Source organism: Thermobia domestica, chromosome 10 (genome assembly GCF_964235325.1).
Source record: "Thermobia domestica chromosome 10, izTheDome1.hap1.1, whole genome shotgun sequence".
Taxonomy (NCBI): Eukaryota; Metazoa; Arthropoda; class Insecta; order Zygentoma; family Lepismatidae; genus Thermobia; species Thermobia domestica.
The window spans coordinates 233,190,811-233,213,040 of record NC_137463.1 but is presented as its reverse complement, the minus strand read 5'-3'; the positions used below and the strand labels follow the sequence as shown (position 1 = coordinate 233,213,040).

Sequence of the window (22,230 nt, the reverse complement as noted above, 5' to 3'; positions counted from 1 at the left end):
ATATATTGTGGCCCAAAGTATATTTTAAATAGTTATTTTATTTTATTTTCATTTAAATTAATTAAAATTATATTTTGTTAAAATTCAAAACTCTCATTATTTCAAATTAATAAAATAAAATTAAAAAATGCTGCAAACTAACAAAAACATTACAAAAGCACGTTGCATTGTATTTATATTTATGTTTATATAATCATTAAATAACGTTAAAAACACAATTTAACAAATGTTGTAATTATTATAATAAAAAATATTACTTAAAAAATTTAAAAAACGTAATATGAAAAGAAATTGTAAAATTTTTTTAACATCTACAAAATTTTTGGTTATATCAAAACTGTCAACATTGCAAACACAGGCATTATAAAAATTTCAATCACAAAACCACAATAAAAAAACGAAAAGGTTTCATCAATCAAATAAAACAACACAAAAATAAAAAATAATGCAGCAAATTTCAACAATTAAAAAAAATCCAAAGCTTAAAAAACTCAAAGCAAAAAATAAAAATTAGTAGTCAAAAAAAGTTAACAATTAATAATAAAAAAAAAAAACTAAATCCAACTCTAAACTTATATAATCTACAATCATTAGATATTCTCTATAAAGTCCAAATACCAACAAGTGCTTCCATATAATAAACAAAATCTCTAATTATAATCATTATTAAAATACAACAAACACTAATCCATAAAGCTATTAAAAAGTAAAAAAAAAATATCGCCAAAACGCAAAACAATCCAGCAGGTATGTGTCCCTTCCTAAATTATTACCAATAATACAATAACCAAAAATGCCGTTAATATAATCTAACAAAATTTAGCTTACCCAATCATTACACTATACACAAATCTTTAAATTAAAAATACATAAATATCAATATAATAAAGTTATTACTTCTCTTTAATAACTTCTCGCATAACATACAAAAATCAATCATTTCCCGTGCATTTCAAATAGTGGACGGAAAAAAGCTTTCTTATGTCAACAAACAATTTCATCCCTTTATTTAAACACAACACAAAAAAAATTCACAATATGTATAACCCAACCGTCATTAACTGCCTACACCCTTCGAACTAGGGAGACCCGGGTTCAATTCCCGGCGGGAGCTCATATGGTTCGGATTCCACGTTAATCAGTAGGTCCACGTCTCACATAGCCTCGCTGCTGAAAGGGACGCTAAACTGAAATTCAACAACAATCAACAACAACCCTTCGAACTAACCCTTACGCACGGACTCACCAATTCGCTCTGCTACGACCCTTGTACATTTTTATTTTATTTATTTATTTATTTATTTATTATTATTATTATTATCTAGAACAGGTTGGATTATTTTGGCACTATTTTGTATGACATATGTCTGCACGTTCTATTTATATTCGTAATTGATAAGCTTCCTAAAGTGAATCTGCACAGAGCTATCTAGTACCTCCCACAAGAAACAATGATTCAAAGCCCACTTTCTGATTTAGAAAAAGAGGGCTTGAAAAATGTTGCTTGAAAGTACTCGCCAGCTAAAAGATATATTAGCAAGACCATTTTGCAGTCAGGGTTTATACAAATGAACAAAAATCACTTTGCGACACAGTAAATATTTCAATACATTTTTATTTTGTTTATTGCCATGTATCTTACAAATAAAAGAGCGTCATTTGCTATTTATTCTTGAATTAATGTTATTGATTGATCGGACTTTACTCGCCAAATGTAAAAGAGTACTCGCGAGTGGATTTTTTCAAGCCCTCTATATATAGTCAAGCCATTTAAATAGTGTTCGAAGCAGGGTTGGCAAAAACCATGGTTTTTATTTAAAAAACCAAAAAAAAAACGGTTTTTTTGGTTTAAACCAGGTTTTTAGGGTTTAAATGATTTGCTCTATATATTCATATCATATATGGACAGAAATAAGTTTATTTCGCCTTGATGTTATTATGCAACAACCTGGTTATGCTGGAAGGGGTCACATAAGCTTAAAGCGGAATAAAAGCCGCTTCTCGAGCTACATCCGAGAGAAATTGTCCTCCATTTGAACTCAGATCCAGGACTAATTGGTCACAAATGCGATACGTCTGCCGACTCACTCACGAAGGAATCCTGATTAAAAAAAAAATACGTTATACGGATCTTTACATGCTTCTTAATATAACTGTCAAGAGTCATTTCAGAAGGACAAAAAGATAAACAATTGCACAAGTGAAACCATTACACAGAATTACATATGAACAATTTCAAAGTACTACGGAGTACAGAACTAATTAGTTCAAGTTACTTAACAACGATTTTTATTGGTCCAAATTAAAGCAATACACCGACTTAATCTGCATATCAATAAGAAAAGTGAATAAAGATACGAATTATTTGAGTCCACTTTGGCTCAAACTCATTTATACATAAATAGGTACCAAAGATACTTATTTCACTAAATGCCTCTCGTTGGGTCTGTATGACCCCCACCACCACCACCACCACCACACACACACAAAAAGTACGGCATTTTCGATGTATTTTATCAATAGTAAACGTTGAAACGAAACAATATTTAGAATTTTTCTTCGATTGCAATTACATAACAATAATAACAACTACAAAAAAATCACAAAATAAACTTGTAAAAAGAAGTTGCTTTTGTAGTATAATCTTTTTGAGTAATGAATGGGGAATTTAAATCTGAATATAATACGAATAATATACGTAGTGAAACGTGATAACCCACAAATGTGTGTTTATCAAGATTTTACAAACACTTACACTTTTACGAACATTTTTTGTTTTTTGGTTTAAACCAGTTGGTTTTTTTGAAAAAACCAGCTGGTTTAAACCATGGTTTAAACCACCTTGGTTTAAACCAGCCAACCCTGGTTCGAAGTGAAGAAAAAAGCACAGGTGGCATGTTTTTATTACGATTTTGACTCGATACATCGCCTATCTAAATGTTGAAATGCAGTGAGAGTATGGTATGTTGCCTGAAATATTGCACTTCTATTTACATAATGACTGAAAACTAATGGAGAGCTTCTCTGTAGTAACGCGGGTGGGATATGGAGAGATTTTGATTCCTCCAACAACTTTCTGAATATATATATATATATAATATAGGGTGTTTCAAAACAACACCGACAACGTTTGGGAGGTGATTTCTGACACCAAGATAAAACAAAAAGTATAGACCAACTTATGTGCACAAATGCTTCCTTTCGGAGTTACAGGCTGCTGAAAACATGAAAAAATGATTTTTAAAGGTCCATAGCTTCAAACTATGTGACCTACCGTAGTCGGATATAGATTCACTTTTTATAGAGGTAGTTAGTGAGTACTTCAACTTATATGGCCGTAGCCAAAGTCCCTCCATAAAAATTGTTGCGTGAGTACCTTAGGATTTTGATACGTGTATTTTTGGATAACGCACATATTAGTTCCTAAATAAAGTCTTGACCCGACTACGATAGGTCCCATAGTTTTGGAGCTATGGACCTTTGAAGTTCATTTTTTCATGTTTTTGGCAGTCTATAACTCTGGGAGGAAGCATTTGTGATCCAGGTTGGTCTATGCTTTTTGTCTTATCGTGGTGTCAGGAATCAGCTCCCAAGCCGGGGTTGGCAAAAGCCATGGTTTTTATTGAAAAAACAAAAGAACCCGGTTTCTTGGTTTAAACCTTTTCTTTTTCTTTTTTTTTTTTTTTGGTTTAAATAATTTGCTGTGTGTATTTATATCACACATGGACAGAAATAAGTTTGTTTCACTTTGGTGTTATTACGCAACAACCGGGTTATGCTGGAAGGGGTCACATAAGCGTAAAACGGAGTCCAAGCCGTTTCTCGACTTACATCCGATACAAATTGTTCTCTATTTGAACTCGTAACCGGGACTAATTGGCCACAGATGCGATATGTCTGCCGACTCACTCACGAAGGACTCCTGATACTTTGTATTGATCTTTACATACTTTTAATATAATTGTCTAATTGTCAAGAATCATTTGAGAAGGACAAAAAGATAAACAGTTGCACAAGTGAAACCATAGTACAGAATTACATATGGACAATCTCAAAATACTGAAGAGTACAGAAGAACTAATTAAGTCGAAGTTAGTTCACTACGACTTTTATTAGTCCAAGTTAAAGAAATACAACGACTTAATTTGCATATCAGTAAGAAAAGTGAATAAAGATAAGAATTATTTGAATCCACTTTGGCTCTGACCCATTTATACACAAATAGATATCAAAGATACTTCTGATATCAGTAAATCCTCTCATGGGGTTTGTATCACCCCCCCCCCTTTTCCAAAAGTACAGTCTTTCGATATATTTTATCAATAGTAAACATTATTAAAACGAAACAATATTTAGAATTTTTCTTTGATTGCAATTGCATAACAATAATAAGCTATAAAAATCACAAAAGAAACATTCATAAACTTAAAAAAAAGAAAGTTGCTTTTGTAGTATAATCTCTTCGAGTAATGAATGGGGAATTTAGGTCTGAATATAATACGAATAATATGCGGGAGTGACACGCGATAACCCACAAATGTGTGTTCATCAAGATTTTACGAACACTTACACTTTCACGAACATTTTTCGTTTTTTGGTTTAAACCAGTTTTTTTTTCTTTTAAAAAAACCAGCTGGTTTAAACCAGCCAACCATGTCCCAAACGTTGTCGGTGTTGTTTTGAAACACCGTATATATCCCCCTTATGTTGTATTATAGGGAACTTTACACGATAATGCTCAAAAATCGAATGAGGGTATTAACAATTTCCTGTGGGAAAACTCCCGGTCTCTCACTCGACTGTAGGGTATTCCAAACACTTGAAAGATCGCTCCCAGAGCAGACAACTCTTAAATCCTCCCGTGCTCGAAACATGGCATTTATATGCATTAAGGCAGGAAGACATACACACATACATAACAAAGAAACAATTTAATATGGTACATCAAAATATAAACAAGGTAAACTTCTTTGAAGACATCTCATTTTAAGAGCAAAAGTAGGGAAAATTTAAGAAAAATGTCGGTTTTGTCAACTTAGAAATTATTTCTAAATAAGAAATAAAATCTTTCTTCTTGCAAAGCAATTTGTGAATTCATAAAAAATGAATTCATTAAAGGTACTTAGCATCTGCTTTTCAGTGACGATATGTTTTAATCATTGAAAAACCAGAGACGGTATGCCTTCATCACTTGAAAACCGGAGGCGATATTGCATACTACCGGATACCGTCTTACTTCGACCACTGCCTATTTTTATATATATATATATATTCCCCCTATTCCCCCTCGTTCCGGAGATAGGGGTGGGGATAACTTTTTTGCCTCTTGCACTTGACGTTTTTCGTTTGAAACATTCTAGCACACCCTGTAGTTGGAGTTATGTTACAAATTATATCTCGTTTGAAAGGTGATGAAACAGGCTTGCAGATAGTATATAGATTGTCCCAGTACTGCATATAAGAGGGAAATTTTTCCTATTTCCGTATAAAATTTCCTTTTTAAAACAATTTTGCACTGTTTTTGAGTGAAAACACTCTCTAGAGCAACGTTTCCCAACCGGTGTGCCGCGAGGAAATCGAAACAAAATTATTAAATCTATAGCAACCAAATTGCAAGACATAGGAAAAACATATATATTTTTGTATTTCACATTACTATGAATTTCTACGATGGAAAAAATTACTGTAATTGTAATATATTATTCTACATCTATTGCTGTGTAGCTGACAGTATTTCGGCTTGTACACATTTCCACGGTTAGCTGCTATGTTACGCTTCAATTGAGAGTCATACTAACACCGAGAAATGGAAGCACTTGTACGGTACGCGTCAAGTGAACGTTTGTAGAACACTCATTCGCACGTGAATGACAGAACAACACTGTTCAACAGCTGTTTTGACTTTGACGCATCGCAAGCTATGTGATTGCAATAATATGCACCGGTTTTGGTTAAAACAGCAAACTTAAAAGTACAAGACATTTGTTTGTTAGTTCGTTATCTAGTGATCCTCGTTCTTCGTGAAAGGTTGAATACAGTTTTCGGAAAAGAAAGCGTATTTTTAAAAATCTGAGTCCTATATTTCATTGCAATTGTTTTCTATTTTAAAATTAGAATAAAAAATATTCATAATGAATTAACATAGGGGAAAACCAGTGCTCGAGCTTTCATCTCTGTGAGAAGGAGATCAGTAATCACAGAAAAAAATACCATGGTATTTTATATTTGGAAATAATAATACTAATAATAATAATATCTATGAGTGTGCAGCGAGAATTCAAGTTACATCCGTAGTGTGCCGCAAGTTGAAAAAGGTTGGGAAACGCTGCTCTAGAGGAAGAGGATCAGATTAGTTGAAATTGGTTTTTCAAAGAATATCTATAAACTTTCGGCATCCTCCTCGTATTTCACTAATTAAAGGAGATAGGTCTGCAACTTCTTTGTCGTATGGTCATGTTTTATGACAATAAAGGTGGATACTACTTTTAACCATAAGATACCACCCCAATTTCATCTCCGTGTGAGGTGTTCCATCGCACATGCCCTGAGAGATTAACAAGTCGAAGAAGAAATGCCGCAGAGTATCCACTTTGATATCCGGATTTGACCCCCTCTAAACTTCTTTCTTTGGGGAAATGTAAAGAACACAGACTATGCCGGAAAACTACAATCACAAAACAACAAAGATTTGAGACCAAATTGAGCACATGTATGATGCTATATCGTTAGAAACAATGCAATCGAATATATCTCTGTTTTACGTCGTTATCAACGATGTATTGTGGCGAAAGTTGGTCATTTTGAACAGTTACGTCTTTAAGACGCATAAGACCAACGAAAATGGCACATCTATCTCCTTTGATTAGTGAGATATTCTGTTTTATATAGTGTACACAGCAATTTGGAATATATGTATATACTTTATTTCTTAAGGATCATCTGTTTGCTGCTTGTTCTGGCAGAATGTTTGAATGGAATATGACATATATAAGCATTAAAATGAGATAGCAAGAACAGGAAGATAGAGACAATACTACAATACGAGAATGAACTCTTGATCAAAAATGCGTGACACCACTGAGGAGAGTCCATCTGCAACGGAGACGGAGACGCACAACTTCTCGAAGCCCCTGAATGTAAGTTGTTTATTCAGTATAATTTGAAGTTTAATTTTGTTCTGATATCTTTAAAAATCTGTAATATTTCAGCCATACTCAGTAGTCTAGTGGCTAGCGCGTGTCTTTGGTGCTCATGGTTCCTGGTTCGATTTCCGGCGAGAGAGCACAAAAAAGTTAATTTCTCCATCATTCACAACTTTCATTAATCATACATCTCCTTTTGCCCAGAAAGCATAACCATTTGACTTTAAGTGATATCTCGTAGTTGTATCACATCTCATCCTTAGGCGAAATTGGTTGCTCCTTTTCTTCTTACGATGTTCACTCCTAAGATTGTTGTCCTTCTGTGTACTTGAAAGAACTGGACAGACTGAAGAATGCATAATTACTATATAAAACAGGGAGTTAAATAACACAGTTTATGATAACCATCAAGCTAGTGTATAGGTCAGTGTCGATCTCGTTTTTTGTAAATCTGATTGACAAACGATGCCTTATTAATCAAACGAAAAAAACGTTATTCCACAATTTGTTTTCATACTCGATAAATGTGCGAATGTACTGTGCAGTACGGTTTCATCATTTCTTGTAGCTAGATGCAACACAAATGAAATTAAGAAGTTGGGGCTTTAGATCTGATTTTATAAACTAAAATCTTGAGAGCAGAGGCTCGTGACCTGCGTTTGCTTTATAAATGAAATTAAATGCTTTTCAATTGGAAGAGGGTGAAAAAAGGGTTGAAGAGCAATTGATGAATTTAGGTAAATGTCTACACATCCTTTGCTTAGAACTCTCGGTGATCCTTCATCGATGAAACTCTCAGTGTTTTGTAGTCCTTCTTCAGGAACATGGGATCCAAGTTATGAGCGGCCAGATGGCTCGAACTAAACTGGGCACAAATGCGAAAAATCCGAATATATAATAATAATAAATCGCGAACAAAACAAATCACGAACGTCTTTAAATATCGAAATTATTCTCGCTGTTGACCAAAGAATACGCAAATCAACATGTCATTCACTAAGACTTTGATAAGTTGTCGAATTATACGTCGCGGAGAGTTACTTTTTACATCCTCGTCTTTGATTAATATCGTCCGCTTTCTCCCAACGTGTCCTCTAGCGTGCCCCATATCGATTTCGTTAGAAGACCTCGGTTATTGAATTCCCAGTTCAATGAATCGGCAACTGACTGATGAAATGCTAAGTGTGAATAGACTGACGTAAGATAAAGTGATCTTTAGGAATGTGGACAAAGGAACAATCTGCATGTTTATTCATTAAGAAATACATAATAGAAAAAAGTCAACACAAAATAGAAATTCTTTTACTGTTGCAGACAAACTTAGAGATCTCTTGCCCCAACCACTACCCATTTGCCCACACACAACCCTCGGGCAATCTTAGGCAGCACGTGCGCTGTCATTCTCTTCAATGTTGCCGTACTTCTGTAACACTTGTATAGACCTTATTGAAAGAAACAAAATTCAGCATTTTTTAAAAGACAAAGGAAAGGGGCAACAGAGAGATGTGGCAACGTTGATTTTTGGGTAACAGGAATCATAAATCTGTAACAAATGTCGCCAAGAACAGCAAGGTAAGCTTTGAGGACTTTCCAGATTCCAGGGAAAAAGTATCTCTAAATATGTCTGTAAATAAACTGTAATTACACTGAAAGAAATTTAACATTCATCTGATAATGAGAATTCATTGTGCACGAATTCAAATAAATAGTGTTTGTCATTTCCACGAGTTAGTTCAAAATATCTCATGTCCAAAACCTATTATTATTTTACACCATTCATCGTGCTGTACACGATATCTTCCAAGTACGATATACTGTGTACCATATTTTGATCTTTAACATTAGACATACAGTAGTAAGTTTAATTTTGGTGTCCATCATTAGCCCAGTGCAGGTTTACAGCGTATTCATGATAAATCCACACTTTTATTAATTACCAAAACATATATGGAAAATTTATTATTGCGAGGTACTTTGTCAATGAGAATCAAGTGTAAGGAAGAGAGATTATTACTGAGAATCTGTAGTCTCAATAGATATTCTGTATCCATGTAAATCGGTGCAATTAGGTCAAAGGAATTTAGAATTTAGGTAATTTGGAGACGAGACTGTTAAGAAGTGGGTTGCGCTACCTGTTTTCGAGATTGAAAACAACGAGATAAAATGCAGTTGTCTGGAAAATTATATAAGTTTTGTTTTGTTTGTTCATACGTTCAAGTTTAGCGTTTGTTATGTTAACTGAGGAAACTTCACGTGTAGTTCAGAGGAACGCGACGGTATGTGAAATGTGAAGTGGACCCGCAGATTAAGGTGCAGTTCGAACCAACACAATGTGTTCAAATTTTCATTAAAACTTTCCCACCAGGATTCGAACCCGGGACCAATTGTACCAAAGGCTCACGTGATAGTTACTAGACCAGCAGAGAGGGCGCAATATAGATATGATTAAAAGAAATTTGACATTCTGTGTCAAAGAACATCTTAAGGATGCAATACAGAACACCTGGTTTAAAGTCTTTCTGAACGCTTTAAAAGAAACATAAACACAATTTATTAGAGTAAGGAATTTTAGTCGGAGCCGAAAATAAAATCCAAAAATTGGTTTTGCATAATTTTGTGTATGCTTTTAAAACAAATGAAAAAGTGGAAGGCTGATTAAAAAAAAAAAAAAAAGATTCAGTGTGTACCTGGCACATTAAAAACCAGTACGAGTTACGAACTGTTTCCTAATATATTTGTTAATTTTTAAAATTAGAAATTTAGTAATTTTTCCTAAGTTTAGACTATAATATCTCTTACGTCATATTTTCAGTACCTACCAAAAAAAGAAAAGAAAGAAAAACTATAAAGAAAACAATTCTGTGTATACGAAACACTTGCTAGGACCTAATGAATACTAATGTTAATGTTTCAATAGTGTATAGAAGTTTTCAGAAAAGTCGAGCAGAATAATACGGGCATCCCGTGTTTTTTCCCCGACTGTACATTATAGACCAATATGATTCATGTCTCTGTAATTACGCTACAAGTTAGAAACAGTTCGTAATATCAATGATATACAATGTGCGACTTTGCCTTACATAGGTGAATGGGCCACAACGTGTTATTCCTTTGCCCATGGTACGTAATTTTTTGTCCCTGGACATATCTTTGTTATTCTTTTCGAATGAACTATGTTTGATTCCAAAGTCCGTGTGACACGTTCATAACCCTTCTTCGCAAGTAAATCCTCAACATTTATAATTACAAATAAACTTGTGTCAGAAAAAATGCTACTAACTTAAGTATGTTGGAATTTTATACTTTTGCATAGCAAGTAATTGCAAGACAATGAAAACTAATATGTCTAATAATTACAGGTAAGAGTAAAAATTGAGACTTTTGATGACCATTACGAAGAAGAGAAAGCAGTACTTGGATTCGTACCTGATCCTGAAGGGAAGGAAACTGCAAACAGTGAATTAAGCTCTCAATCAGGGATCGAAATTAACGAGATACAACTAAAGTCAGAAGTTGTAGTAGAGGAAGAAGAAGAATTTAATGATATCAATAATGACTGTAATTCGCAAGACGTTGATACTCAGTCACCGCTTGAGGATGAACCAAGTTATGAAGAACTAGAACTACCTGCAGACGTATCATGCGAATCAAGTACAGATACTTCCACATCACATAATGCAGATAAAAGCAAGAAATGTAAAGGGCTGTCTCCAAGTGTGTAAGTGTATTTTCTTTACATTCGATTCGCAATTGAATTACTGAAGTCGTACACTGTTATGATTAGATTGTGTCTAAGTGTGTCGCGATGTCTCAGACGTTCAGTAAAATATATCGTCAGTCAAAAATGGTTGGAAACCACTGGTCTAAGCTGAATACGTTTAAATATGCTATTAATAGACAGGTTTATTAATACGCTATAGGATACGTATCTACTAGGCTCTTATCTTGCATCCAGAATGCAACTAGAGGAGCTGTTATTCAATAGTGCTCCAGAAGAAACCAAAGTAATATAACCAACTAAATTAACTTCTGGATACAAGGTGATTGCCTATGTATTTAGTAGATAGTTTTGTTTGTCTTCATAATGTGCATTATGCTTTAAAAACATCATTTGCAGGAAAAAAAAAAAAAAAAACTCAATCTGAAAACAAACTGAAATTCAGTGTTCAATGAGATATTTAACTACGTTGAAGGAATTTTGAAAAGGGTACCCACTGAATGTGCACGGTTGTTCAAGCATAACATGTAATTGGGTTCGTTTATACTAAATTTCTTATATGTTAATATTGTAAGCCATTCATAGTGATGACTGGAATCAGGATTTATATTGAGTAAAGATTCTGTCTCTCTAACACACATATAAAAAACTCCAAATAATGTATATGGAGTTTACGAGCTAGGGGGAAAACTAACGAGACGATTCTATAACTGAAACCAAGTCGTAAAGTGCCTGTCCACTGATGTCCGGCAATGAGTAGTTTGGGAGTCACAAGCTTCCGAAGTCAGGTGAAAATAAAATTTCGAGCTAAGTATTGAAAAAATACACACTTATATGCTCTTGAAATATTCTATCTAAAGACATATGTTTCAAAATCATGCAGTATCTACGCATAGAATTTTCTTATAAAATGGAAAATATTCCTGATAGCTCTTTGAAGTAAACATGGGTACAAATGAGCATGCATGCACCATTGATCATTAACAAACGAAAATTCCTTTGCGAGATGTTGTCAGGAGTTTCCCTACATTCCCCTTAGACCTCCGAACTTCGATGGACACTCCCTCAAGAGATTTGCACAATATACACTTAACACCCCCTAATTTGAGATTGCAATCGTTGGCATACTCAGAAAATTTTTTCAAACCTCTTCGAAAGACTACAGATTCGTAGCAACTATAGGTTTCAGAAAGGATTTTTTTTTTTTTTTCGACGTGCGTCTTTCTGATTCCTGGAAATAAACAGAAGGTGATCACAAGAATGTTGAACAACCCCTGCCCGCGGCGGTTTCTCTGCTTTTCAACGAGTGAGAAAATAGAAACTATTCCGGTGTAACACATTTTAACTCTGGTTATCAGAGAGTGAATATACTTCCGAGTTCGATTGTTTCGCTTTAGTTTACGGGAGTATGAAGAGAGCAAGAAATACGCTGGAAAACTGTTTTTCAAGAAGAAAGAAAGGGTATGTTTATATATCTAATACACGTTTCATATATTATGCAAACATTGAAGAGCTATTGTTTAAAAAAAATCTATTGCTCAGACCAGGATGGGGTAGAATGTAGAAGTAGTCAGGGCCTTTGATATGGTATCATTCAGGTATTCGCATGGTGAAACTGAGAAACCCTGGAAAATCTCAGTTAAGGTGGTCGTCGCTGAGTTGGAACTCCCGTTCCTCCGCAGTCCACATTGCAAATCCGAAGTTCATTTTGGGTATAGAGATCGTCTTGAGGTGTGAGAAACAGGATCATGTGGCGACAACCAACGTCTGGTACTCTGGAGAGTGTCATAGAGGAGCCACTTATGTCACCAATGATCACGCTATCAAAGATAGGTGTGTTCAGGTGTGCCGAGTGAGCAAGGAACAGGCTGTCACTCGTTCCTCGCTGGCTGCCGACAATGTATGGGGCACCCACTTTCTTAACTTGTATTACTTTCCTATTCCATACAGGTGCAGTCTAACTGTTTCAGTGGAAACATAGAACCTTTCTGTAAGTTCATCACATGTTAGGTCGTCCTAAATGGCTGCTTTCAGACGTGTTATCCAACACATGTGGTCGTCCACTGCGAGGTTCATCCGAAAGGCTCACATCTCCCGAACGGAATTTCTGGAACCAATGCTTGGCGGTGCGTTCCTTCACGACATTCTCCCCAAATGCCTGGCGTATGCGGCAGCTGACAGATCCATTTTAAAGTCTTACATGAAACGCACGCGAACAAGCTGCTTCGATACCCCCATTTCTCTTCAACACTGGGCGAGCTATGGTAGCTGTGTGTGTGCAACGTGCCTGTATTACTGATGGTCATTGGTCAGACTAACTCGCGATCATACAACACATATATTCCTGTAGTTCAGAAACACTTGATTTATTTATTTTGTACTATGATCGTGAATTTTTTTAAAAAAATTGCTTTAATTAAAAAGAAGACTCAACGAATCATATTTAAATTAACAAGAAATTGGCTACTTATCAATGTGAATCCTTTCTTGGGAAGTCTAAATATTTAAACTTTATAAATTATATGACTGAGATAACAGATAACCCTAAAGTTTTATCTTTCTTTGTAAACACGAATGAAGTTGCAGTTTTCTAACACAATACGAATATTTAATGCATAATGTCATGGAATTACGATGGCAGGGTTGGCAAAAACCATGGTTTTTATTAAAAAAAACAAAAAAACTGTTTTTTTGGTTTAAACCAGGTTTTTTTTTTTTTTTTTTTTGGTTTAAACCAGGTTTTTTGGTTTAAATAATTTGTTCCATACATTCATATCATATATGGACAGAAATAAGTTTGTTCCGCCTTGATGTTATTATGCAACAGCCGGGTTATGCTGGAAGGGGTCACATAAGCTTAAAGCGGAATAAAAACCGCTTCTCGAGTTATATCTAAGAGAAATTGTCCTCCATTTGAGCTCGGAACCAGGACTAATTGGCCATAAATGCGATACGTCTGCCGATTCACACTCACTCACGAAGGAATCCTAATAAAAATAACGTTGTACTGATGTTTACATGCTTCTTAATATAACTGTCAAGAGTCATTTCAGAAGGACAATCAGATAAACATTTGCACAAGTGAAACCATTATACAGAATTACATATGGACAATTTCAAAGTACTACGGAGTACAGAAGATCTAATTTAGTTCAAGTTAGTTAACAACGACTTTTATTGGTCCAAATTAAAGAAATACAACGACTTAATTTGCATATCAGCTGGTTTAAACCAGCCAACCCTGTACGATGGTTTTCAAAAATTAGTAGTTCAGTATTCCGCTTAATTCCAAAGTTGATACAAATATACAAAAATATTGATTTTTGTCATTTGTAACCATTTCTATAATTAGAACAGCGTTATATTTAAATAACCAGGAAAGGAAACATTTTCTTTCATATACGAGATCTATCCTTACGAGTCAGAGTGAAACAAAGACAACTTGAAGAGGTCGATAATTTCAGTTGCCTGGGAAGCATTCTGACGATAGACAATTACTGCACCAGAGAGATCAGGTCAAGAATTGTCATAGCCAAAGAAGCATTCTACAAGGAACTTGTAACTTACAGGCTTACTATTGGACTAAGGAAGAAGTTCGTCAGGTACTATATATGGAGCTTGGACATTGGGAAGTTAGAGAAGAAATATTTAGAGAGCTTCGAAATGTGGTGTTGCAGGAAGATGCAGAAGATAGAATGGACAGAAAGAGTAACTAATGAAAATGTTTTAAAACGGATAGGAAAGAAGAGAACACTTTTAGCCAGCATCCTTCGTAGCAAGATCAATTGGATTGGACACATCTTACGAAGGAATTGTCTTCTTCATACCATCATAGAAGGAAAGATGGGAGGAAAGTGAGGAACAGGGAGAAGAAAATTGATGGATGATTTGACAAATAAAGAAAATATTGGGAGTTAAAAGAATAAGCTGAGTACCGAGAAACGTTGAAAGCACATTTCAGACCTAAACCTAAAATAAAATATAATAAAATAAGAACTCATTAGTTATTATTATGCTAAAAGGCAGAATACTTAATCATAATAATAATCCAGAAGGAAACAGAACGTCCAAAAAATAGTAATATTTACTATTTGTGAAAGTTATTCAGATTTATCCCTTTTAAAATGACTCTTTCAGCTATTAGTACTTGTTCCTAATTCGTCTTTCCCTGATGGAACGCAATTGCTGGAATAGTCTTGAGTCTTGTAGCATTTTTTATTTTATTTATTTATTTCGTTATCTCGTCTATGAATTGGAAACGGCGACTTTTCAGGATAGATTTCAAGTTGGGGAATAGAAAGAAGTTTGCAGGTGGTGTCAAATCAGGGGAGTGGGATTGTGGGTGTATGACATTTCTGTTGTTGTTCGCCAAAAACTACGTACTGTGGAGTCTAAATAACTAGGATCTTTGTCAGGGTACACCATCCATGTTCCCTTTTTCCAGGCTTCTGGTCTTTTCTTGCTCACAGCCTCTCTCAAACGCCTTACCACTTCTAAATAATACTCTTCGTTCATAGTTTGGTCACGTGGGACATATTCGTGATGAGTAACAACGCCACAAGAACCACAGAAAATAATGAGCTTCCATTTTACCTTTGATCAAACTGGACATTTATTATTATTATTATTATTATTATTATTATTATTATTATTATTATTATTATTATCTCGCCGAAGATTTTTGCCACCCTCTGAGACGATTGTGCCTTTGTTTGAGCGTCATAGCCATACAACCAAGTCGTCACTCTTATGGTCAAGAAGCTATCGTCTGTGTTTGCACAATCGGAAATATCCATCTCAGATTTCTACATGGGTTCCTTTTTGTTCACTTGTTGGCAATTGTGGACTGAATATTGCAGCAACACAATACATATCCAGTTTGTCAATTAAGATCACGCGACAGGAAGATGGACTGATTTTTGCTTCCTCAGACATTTCCTGGACGATAAAACTACGATTTTTCCGTACATTATTGCGCAGTTCCTGAACGTAAACGTCACCACATGATGTCGATGGCCGTTCAGGTCTTGCCTTATCTTCGATGGATGTTCTTCCTGCTTTGAAACATTGAAACTATTCATAACATTGCGTTCAACTCATACATGCTTCCTCGTACACTTCCTGCAACATTTTCAAGGCTTTTGGAAATATGTTACCTAATATGAAACAAAATTTTACATACACACACGCTGTTCGTCCGAAATCATCTTTTTCTTAATACCACTTAATTACCAGAGGTACAGGATAACTTCCCTCCAACAGTCAGTCTTGTAATGACACAAGACAGAATGATGTAATTACGTTAAAATTCTTGGGAATAATCACATTACATGGCATTGGCAAGCAGAAAGTCTAGGACAGTTTCGTATTTCGTAATTTAAAAAACTGTTTTCTTTCGGAGTAGATCTTATATTTCTTCTTAAACATATCAGATTATTTGTTTTATTCTAATAAAGTTCATTAATAAAGAAAATATTATACATGTTCAGAAAATTTTGGGGCCGCGGTGGCTCAGTGGTAGAGCGTTCACCTCTGGTGCTTGGGGTCCCGGGTTCGATCCCAGCCCCCGCCAAGTGAACTTTGTGGTGGACAAACACAGTGTGCGTGAGTTTTCTCGGAATTCTCCCGTTTCCTCCCACTTTCTTCATTCCACCATTTTCATTCATTACTCATCATCATTGTCTTAGCCTAACCGGCATAACGTGGGACGTAAAACTCAAAGATTTTCATTTTATGTTGAGAGAATTTTGTTGTTCATAGTTTTATGATTAAATTGAGGTAAGTGTATTTTTTTCCCTTTAACTTGTTTATTTGTAAATTCACTGAATTAAATGAAGTTTGTTTACAATGTAATACTCGAAAATATATAAAAGTTTTCTGGTTGTGTTTCTAGGAAAACAACTATTACGGATTCAGTCTTCCAGCGTAAGTTTCGTCAGAAAGCATCACTACAAATTCTTAATTCAACTGACCAAAGTATCAGTGGCAGTAGTTTGCACTCGAACTCCAGTGACTCTTTTCAACAGATTTTCAACACGTTTTGTGCAAAGGGGAAAGTTCTCAAGAAATCTGAAAATGGTTTCAATATTGTGGTCAAAAGAGAAGGATTGCAACAGAAACCCAAAAGGAAGCGACGGAAACATTACGTAAATTGTGAAATATGTGGAAAAACATGCGATAAACGAACTCTGAAACAACATCTATTGGTACATAGCACTACGAGAAATTTTGAGTGTGAGATCTGTTTTAAAAAATTCAAAGTACCGGAGACTTTAAAAAATCATATGCGAATTCATGACGAAGAGAATCGAAATTTTGTGTGTTCGATTTGTCGAAAGATATACGCATCTGAACACAGCTTAAAACGTCACATAAAGATACATTCACAAGAACCTAAGTATTATTGTCGTTTTTGTAACAAAGGATTTTATGAAAGATTCCATTTTCAGATCCATGAGAATGAACATACAGGTGAAAAGATTTATGAATGTGAAGTGTGCAGTGCTCAGTTTGTTTCTTATACGACTTTCCACACACACAAAACAAAGCATAAAAATGATATTTGTATGTGTGATGTCTGTGGCAAGACTTTTCCAGGGAAAAAGCGACTGAGAGAGCATCTTCAAATACATGGTTCAGTATTTGCCGGCAATTCTGTGTCTAAAGTCACTGTTGCGTGCGATGTTTGTAATAAGACTTTCGTATCACGGAAATCACTCAAAGATCATACAAGGATACACACTGGGGAAAGACCTTATGTTTGTGAAGTATGTGGCAAACGATCGCGCACATCTACATTGCTCGCACAACATTCAAAAGTACACACAGGAGAAAGATCGTATACATGTAGTTGCTGTGGTAAAGGATTTATTCAGCGCACATCTCTTGTCATTCATCAAAGGTCTCATACAGGTGAACGACCGTATAAATGTCAAGTGTGTTCTAAGTCATATGCTTCAAGTTCAGCGCTGAGCACACACAGAAAAAGTCATATGCGTAAATAGGGAATCCTTTGTTTCCTTTCGTTATCTCTTGAACTAGGTAAATGATATTTTAACAAAAGAAACACTGACCAAAGCTTAAAACACACTTTATTTTAAATTATAATAACTTTTAAGCTTTGAGCAGTGTTTCTTTTGTTAAAATATCAATCCAAAGCCATGGACAGTCTTACTATAGGTAAATGATGTACCGGATTTAGAAGTAACATGTGGTAAGTAATCCAAATTTAGAAATTCTATTGTATAATTGTTGACGTATCAGAGCATTGCTTCCAGTTTGCATGAAATGGTTCGCTCAGCGCTTAGAGGGTTTATTGCTTGTTTCTGCCGCTGTCAAGGAATATATTTTTCCTTTTTAATAACTTAAGTATGACGATCCGTATAACGAAACTAACGAAAGTAACTTACTTTGGAATGAATAAAATAATTGTGAATGCACATGCGTAGTAAACAATTCAGCTATGACGATTTACAAAGCAAGAATTTGGGTCTCGTAACCGTAATGTAGTATGTAAGTGGTTGAGAATATTACATATTGAAAATTGGCAATAAATACTAATTGCAAAGGGCGTTCAAAAAGTTTTCACAGATGGGTGTAATATTTTTATTAGTTGTAATATGATGATGAAATTTTAGGTGAACATACACTGTTTTGCTTCCTATTGTTCACAGGTAAATCACAATGGACAGTGAATACATCAGGACCCGACAGTGATCGGTAATTTAATTTCTGTTCAAACCTGGTAATGAATTATAACCATATTATATATGTATTTGCCCACACAGTTTGATTATTTTCTCTCTTGCAATAATTAAAATGTACACTATTCTAAGCTATTTATGGAATAAATAATTATACGTTAACTGGAGTAACTTCGTGATATATTCAATATAGTATCAATATTTGCCTCAAATACCACAGCAAACTTACATAGGCTCTTGTTATTCGGCGTTCAAAATCATTACATCGTTACTATAATAGATAAACAAGTACCGTTCGTTGCCATAACAACGAGTAAAATACAGAAGTCAACATACAAACTTGGAATTATCAACAAACAAATCGATATTAATCAGGACATTTTCAACTAACTATTCTTTTCTTTTTCTTCTTCTAGTTAGTGTGATATTTAAATTCACTTTTTCCCTAAAGCTGTTATAGATAAATATTATATAAACGTTGTCATTGCAGAATCAGCCACTTTCACTCATAGGGAGTTGCTTCCGACATTGGACCGCGCCAGTATCCAACGAAAAAAAAAAAAAAAAAAAACTTTTCAGATCGGACCAGAAAATTATGGCCTTCTTTTCCTGGGAATCTTTTTCATAGACTTCTTGGAACATGGCTCCATAATTAACAAGGAACGCCACTGTTTGTCACTGGATAAGGTGCGACGCATTCTCCAGACCAAGAAAACGAAGCTGCAAGGTAAAAGTCATCAAACTCCATCATAACAAATTCCAAGCCTCACAGAGCCATGATGACACAGCAAACTATCATGAAAATGAGATGGGAAGTCGTGTCTCAACTTCGGTGTAGTCCGGACTTGGTTCCTTCGGATTTTTTCCTGTCTGGTCGTCAGAAGACGCACTTGCGAGGAAAAAACATTCGACAGTGACAAAGCCCTCATTTCTTGCATGAAACAATGGTGTAAAAGTCAGCCACTGAATTTTACTAAAGTACATTCAAGGCATGGATAGGGCACAGCAGATGGATGCTGCAAGATGGTCTTGTAGCCAGAGGATCAAGGTATGTTCACTTAAAAATTCATCATCATTTTGCATCTAATAAAAATATTATACCCATCTGTGCAAAACTTATTGAACGCCCCTTGTAACTACCCAGTTTTTGGGCGGTTAGTCTATATGGAGTTAAGCTTTCATTCCAAGCTCCGATTTTATATGGATCTACAGCTTCACATGGAATCCAAACTACATGAGCTTACCGAGAATCGAACCCAGTTTTCCTGCCCTGACGCTAAACATATAGCCACGAGATTTCTACTCGATTTTAACAAGAACTTTTGATATATACAAGAGATCGGTAGAAACCGTATGAAGTGTTAAAATTCCACCTATATACCAGTTACTCACCAGGTTCTGTAATCTATGGGAAAACGTTGACCGAATTCGAGGAACAGCAGTGGTATATTGGTCAGAATCATATGTGGGGCAGAAATGCATGCATGTGTCGAGATGTCTGTTAGGCAAGTAAGGAAGATTTTGAGATTTCTGTTACATGTATTCTTTCTTTTGTTGTTCTGTGTGTGTAATGTATATATCATCGTGAGTAGACATCTTATACATTAAGCTTGTTACCATGTATTGCCGCAGTTCGTATTTGAATTCATGTATTTTAATTATTATGTATATTAGAAATAGTTACACTAAAACATGCACAAATCTAAAATTCTAAATCACTATATTTGACGAGAAATTACTTATTTTACATCACAGTTCAAAATCATACATCAAACTGTCGTGGCAATTTTCTTAATTATTATAAAACATCTCCTTGACAACCGTTTACATCACTATAGCAACGTACAAACAGCAATATATATATATATATATGTGTGTGTGTGTGTGTGTGTGTCAATCCAGAGATATTGCTTACATTATTTGTTTCTTCTATTCTGTCAAATGCGTGAGCACTGCTGCCTTGATTACGAACGAGATATATGAAACACAACGTTATCGTTGTAAGCTAAATTTTGGTATATGTTCAGAAAAATTTGAATTCTCAGTGTTGTTCTTGTTTAAGCTGCTATTTGTCATTTTCTTGTGTAATTCCCTAATTCTCAGTAGGGCCAAATTTAAATTAGTTAAGTTGGTAGTGCTCTCGCCGTGTTTCAGGTGCTTTCATTCTGTATTGTTGAAAGTTGGGATCTATACCTGAGATGGTTCACTTCTTCAGGATTGTGGGAAAGTATTCTAATGAGGACCAGGACCCTTCTCTACTGGATTGGATACATGTAATGTTGGAGAAATGAATCCTGTTTTTGTAGTTTTCCCTTGACGTCTTCTACTTTGTTTTCCGTTGATTCCCTTTATCACACAGCTGTAGATTGTTTGAGTTTCTTTTTCTGTTTCTGCTTGGAAGTTGTCGTTTTCTGATTGCAGTCTCAGAGCTATACATCTGGTACTTTACGTCTTCATTGGTGCTCATGTTGGTTTTGTAGGCATTCTTTCGTAAATCTGTAGGTTAAACTACTTCAAGAAATTTCTCTTCTCGTTTGAGACTGGGAAATATGAGATGAAATCCTTGTTTAGTTTTTGTAAGGTGTCTTTAGAGGCGGAAGAAGTACATTCGTTCTTCAATGAAGAGAAAGTTGTATGGTTCCAGTAAGTATTTGCCTATGTGATGGACTATGCCGGAACGGTGTGTGGGCATATGTTGTTTTATATATATATGATTTATTTATTTGTTCAAAAAAATACTTTAGAAGCAAAGGATATATTCAGAATAACATTCGTTTTTGTGGATAATGTTATCAGTTATCTCTTGACTTGGTCTGATTGTGCAGGAGGTGCTGCCATCTAGAAAATTCTTGGGAGGTGTCCTACACCTGCTTTTCAGCTGAAAGACGTAAAGAAAGCTGCATCCATATTTTTGTTATTGCAATATTGTGGATACATTATCATTATGTTTTCAAAGGGTGCACATTCTTATATTAGTGCTGTCCCTTGTCGATTTAACCGTTGAAGTATTTTATAAAAAGAATGAAACAACAACTGAGTTGTTTCTGGCATATTCTATTATAAATAAAATATGTGGAAACTCATCATGGAAAATGGCTGTTAGAGGACATTTTAATAAGTTACCATGGAAGTGAAAAGGACAATGAGTAACGTTAGACGAAGGATTCTAGTGTGTAATTCTCTTTATTTTTTATTTCTTAAATTTGAAACTTTTGTAACCAGAAATTTTGGGCAAGTATTTATTTGTTATTTAAAAATGAGCCCAATGTATGTTTATTTGCGGATGGTCAACACAAGAAAAATTAAGGAAAAAAAGCCTTCTGCCTATACTTGTTTATTTTTCCTGTCTTTATATGTTACTTTTCTACAATAAAATTGTTACTATATTTTTGTTAGAAATTAACATTTGATTTATGAGCCAAATATACCTATAAACAGACGTACTATCAGATACGTCTGTATATTTTTAATATCTATAAGACGTAACATCTTCTATATCTATAATGTAAGTAGATTGGTCCTGATAGCGGACATTACCTATATCTGTAAGAGGCGAGAGATTTTTCCTTTACTTGCAACTGTCTGGAAATCATGTACACCTAGAGCTGCATTTCTCAAAATCTGGCTCGCATATCAAAGCAGTCCTCGAGATATGCTCTTGTGATTC

At 34.9% G+C, this 22,230-nt stretch overlaps 1 protein-coding gene across 7 annotated transcripts in view; it reads left to right on the top strand.

The window, feature by feature from the left end:
• The window catches only part of LOC145663078 (uncharacterized), a 29,346-nt gene extending 7,384 nt beyond the window's left edge, over positions 1–21,962 (top strand). For all 7 annotated transcript variants that reach the window (XM_081729296.1, XM_081729295.1, XM_081729301.1 and 4 more), the window contains exons 2-4: positions 6,934–7,136; positions 10,502–10,860; positions 16,754–21,962. In XM_081729296.1, the coding sequence (XP_081585422.1) occupies positions 7,065–7,136; positions 10,502–10,860; positions 16,754–17,864 (1,542 nt within the window). In that variant the 5' untranslated portion in view covers positions 6,934–7,064 and the 3' untranslated portion in view covers positions 17,865–21,962. The remainder of the gene's footprint in view (positions 1–6,933; positions 7,137–10,501; positions 10,861–16,753) is intronic.
• Positions 21,963–22,230: the final 268 nt, after the last annotated feature.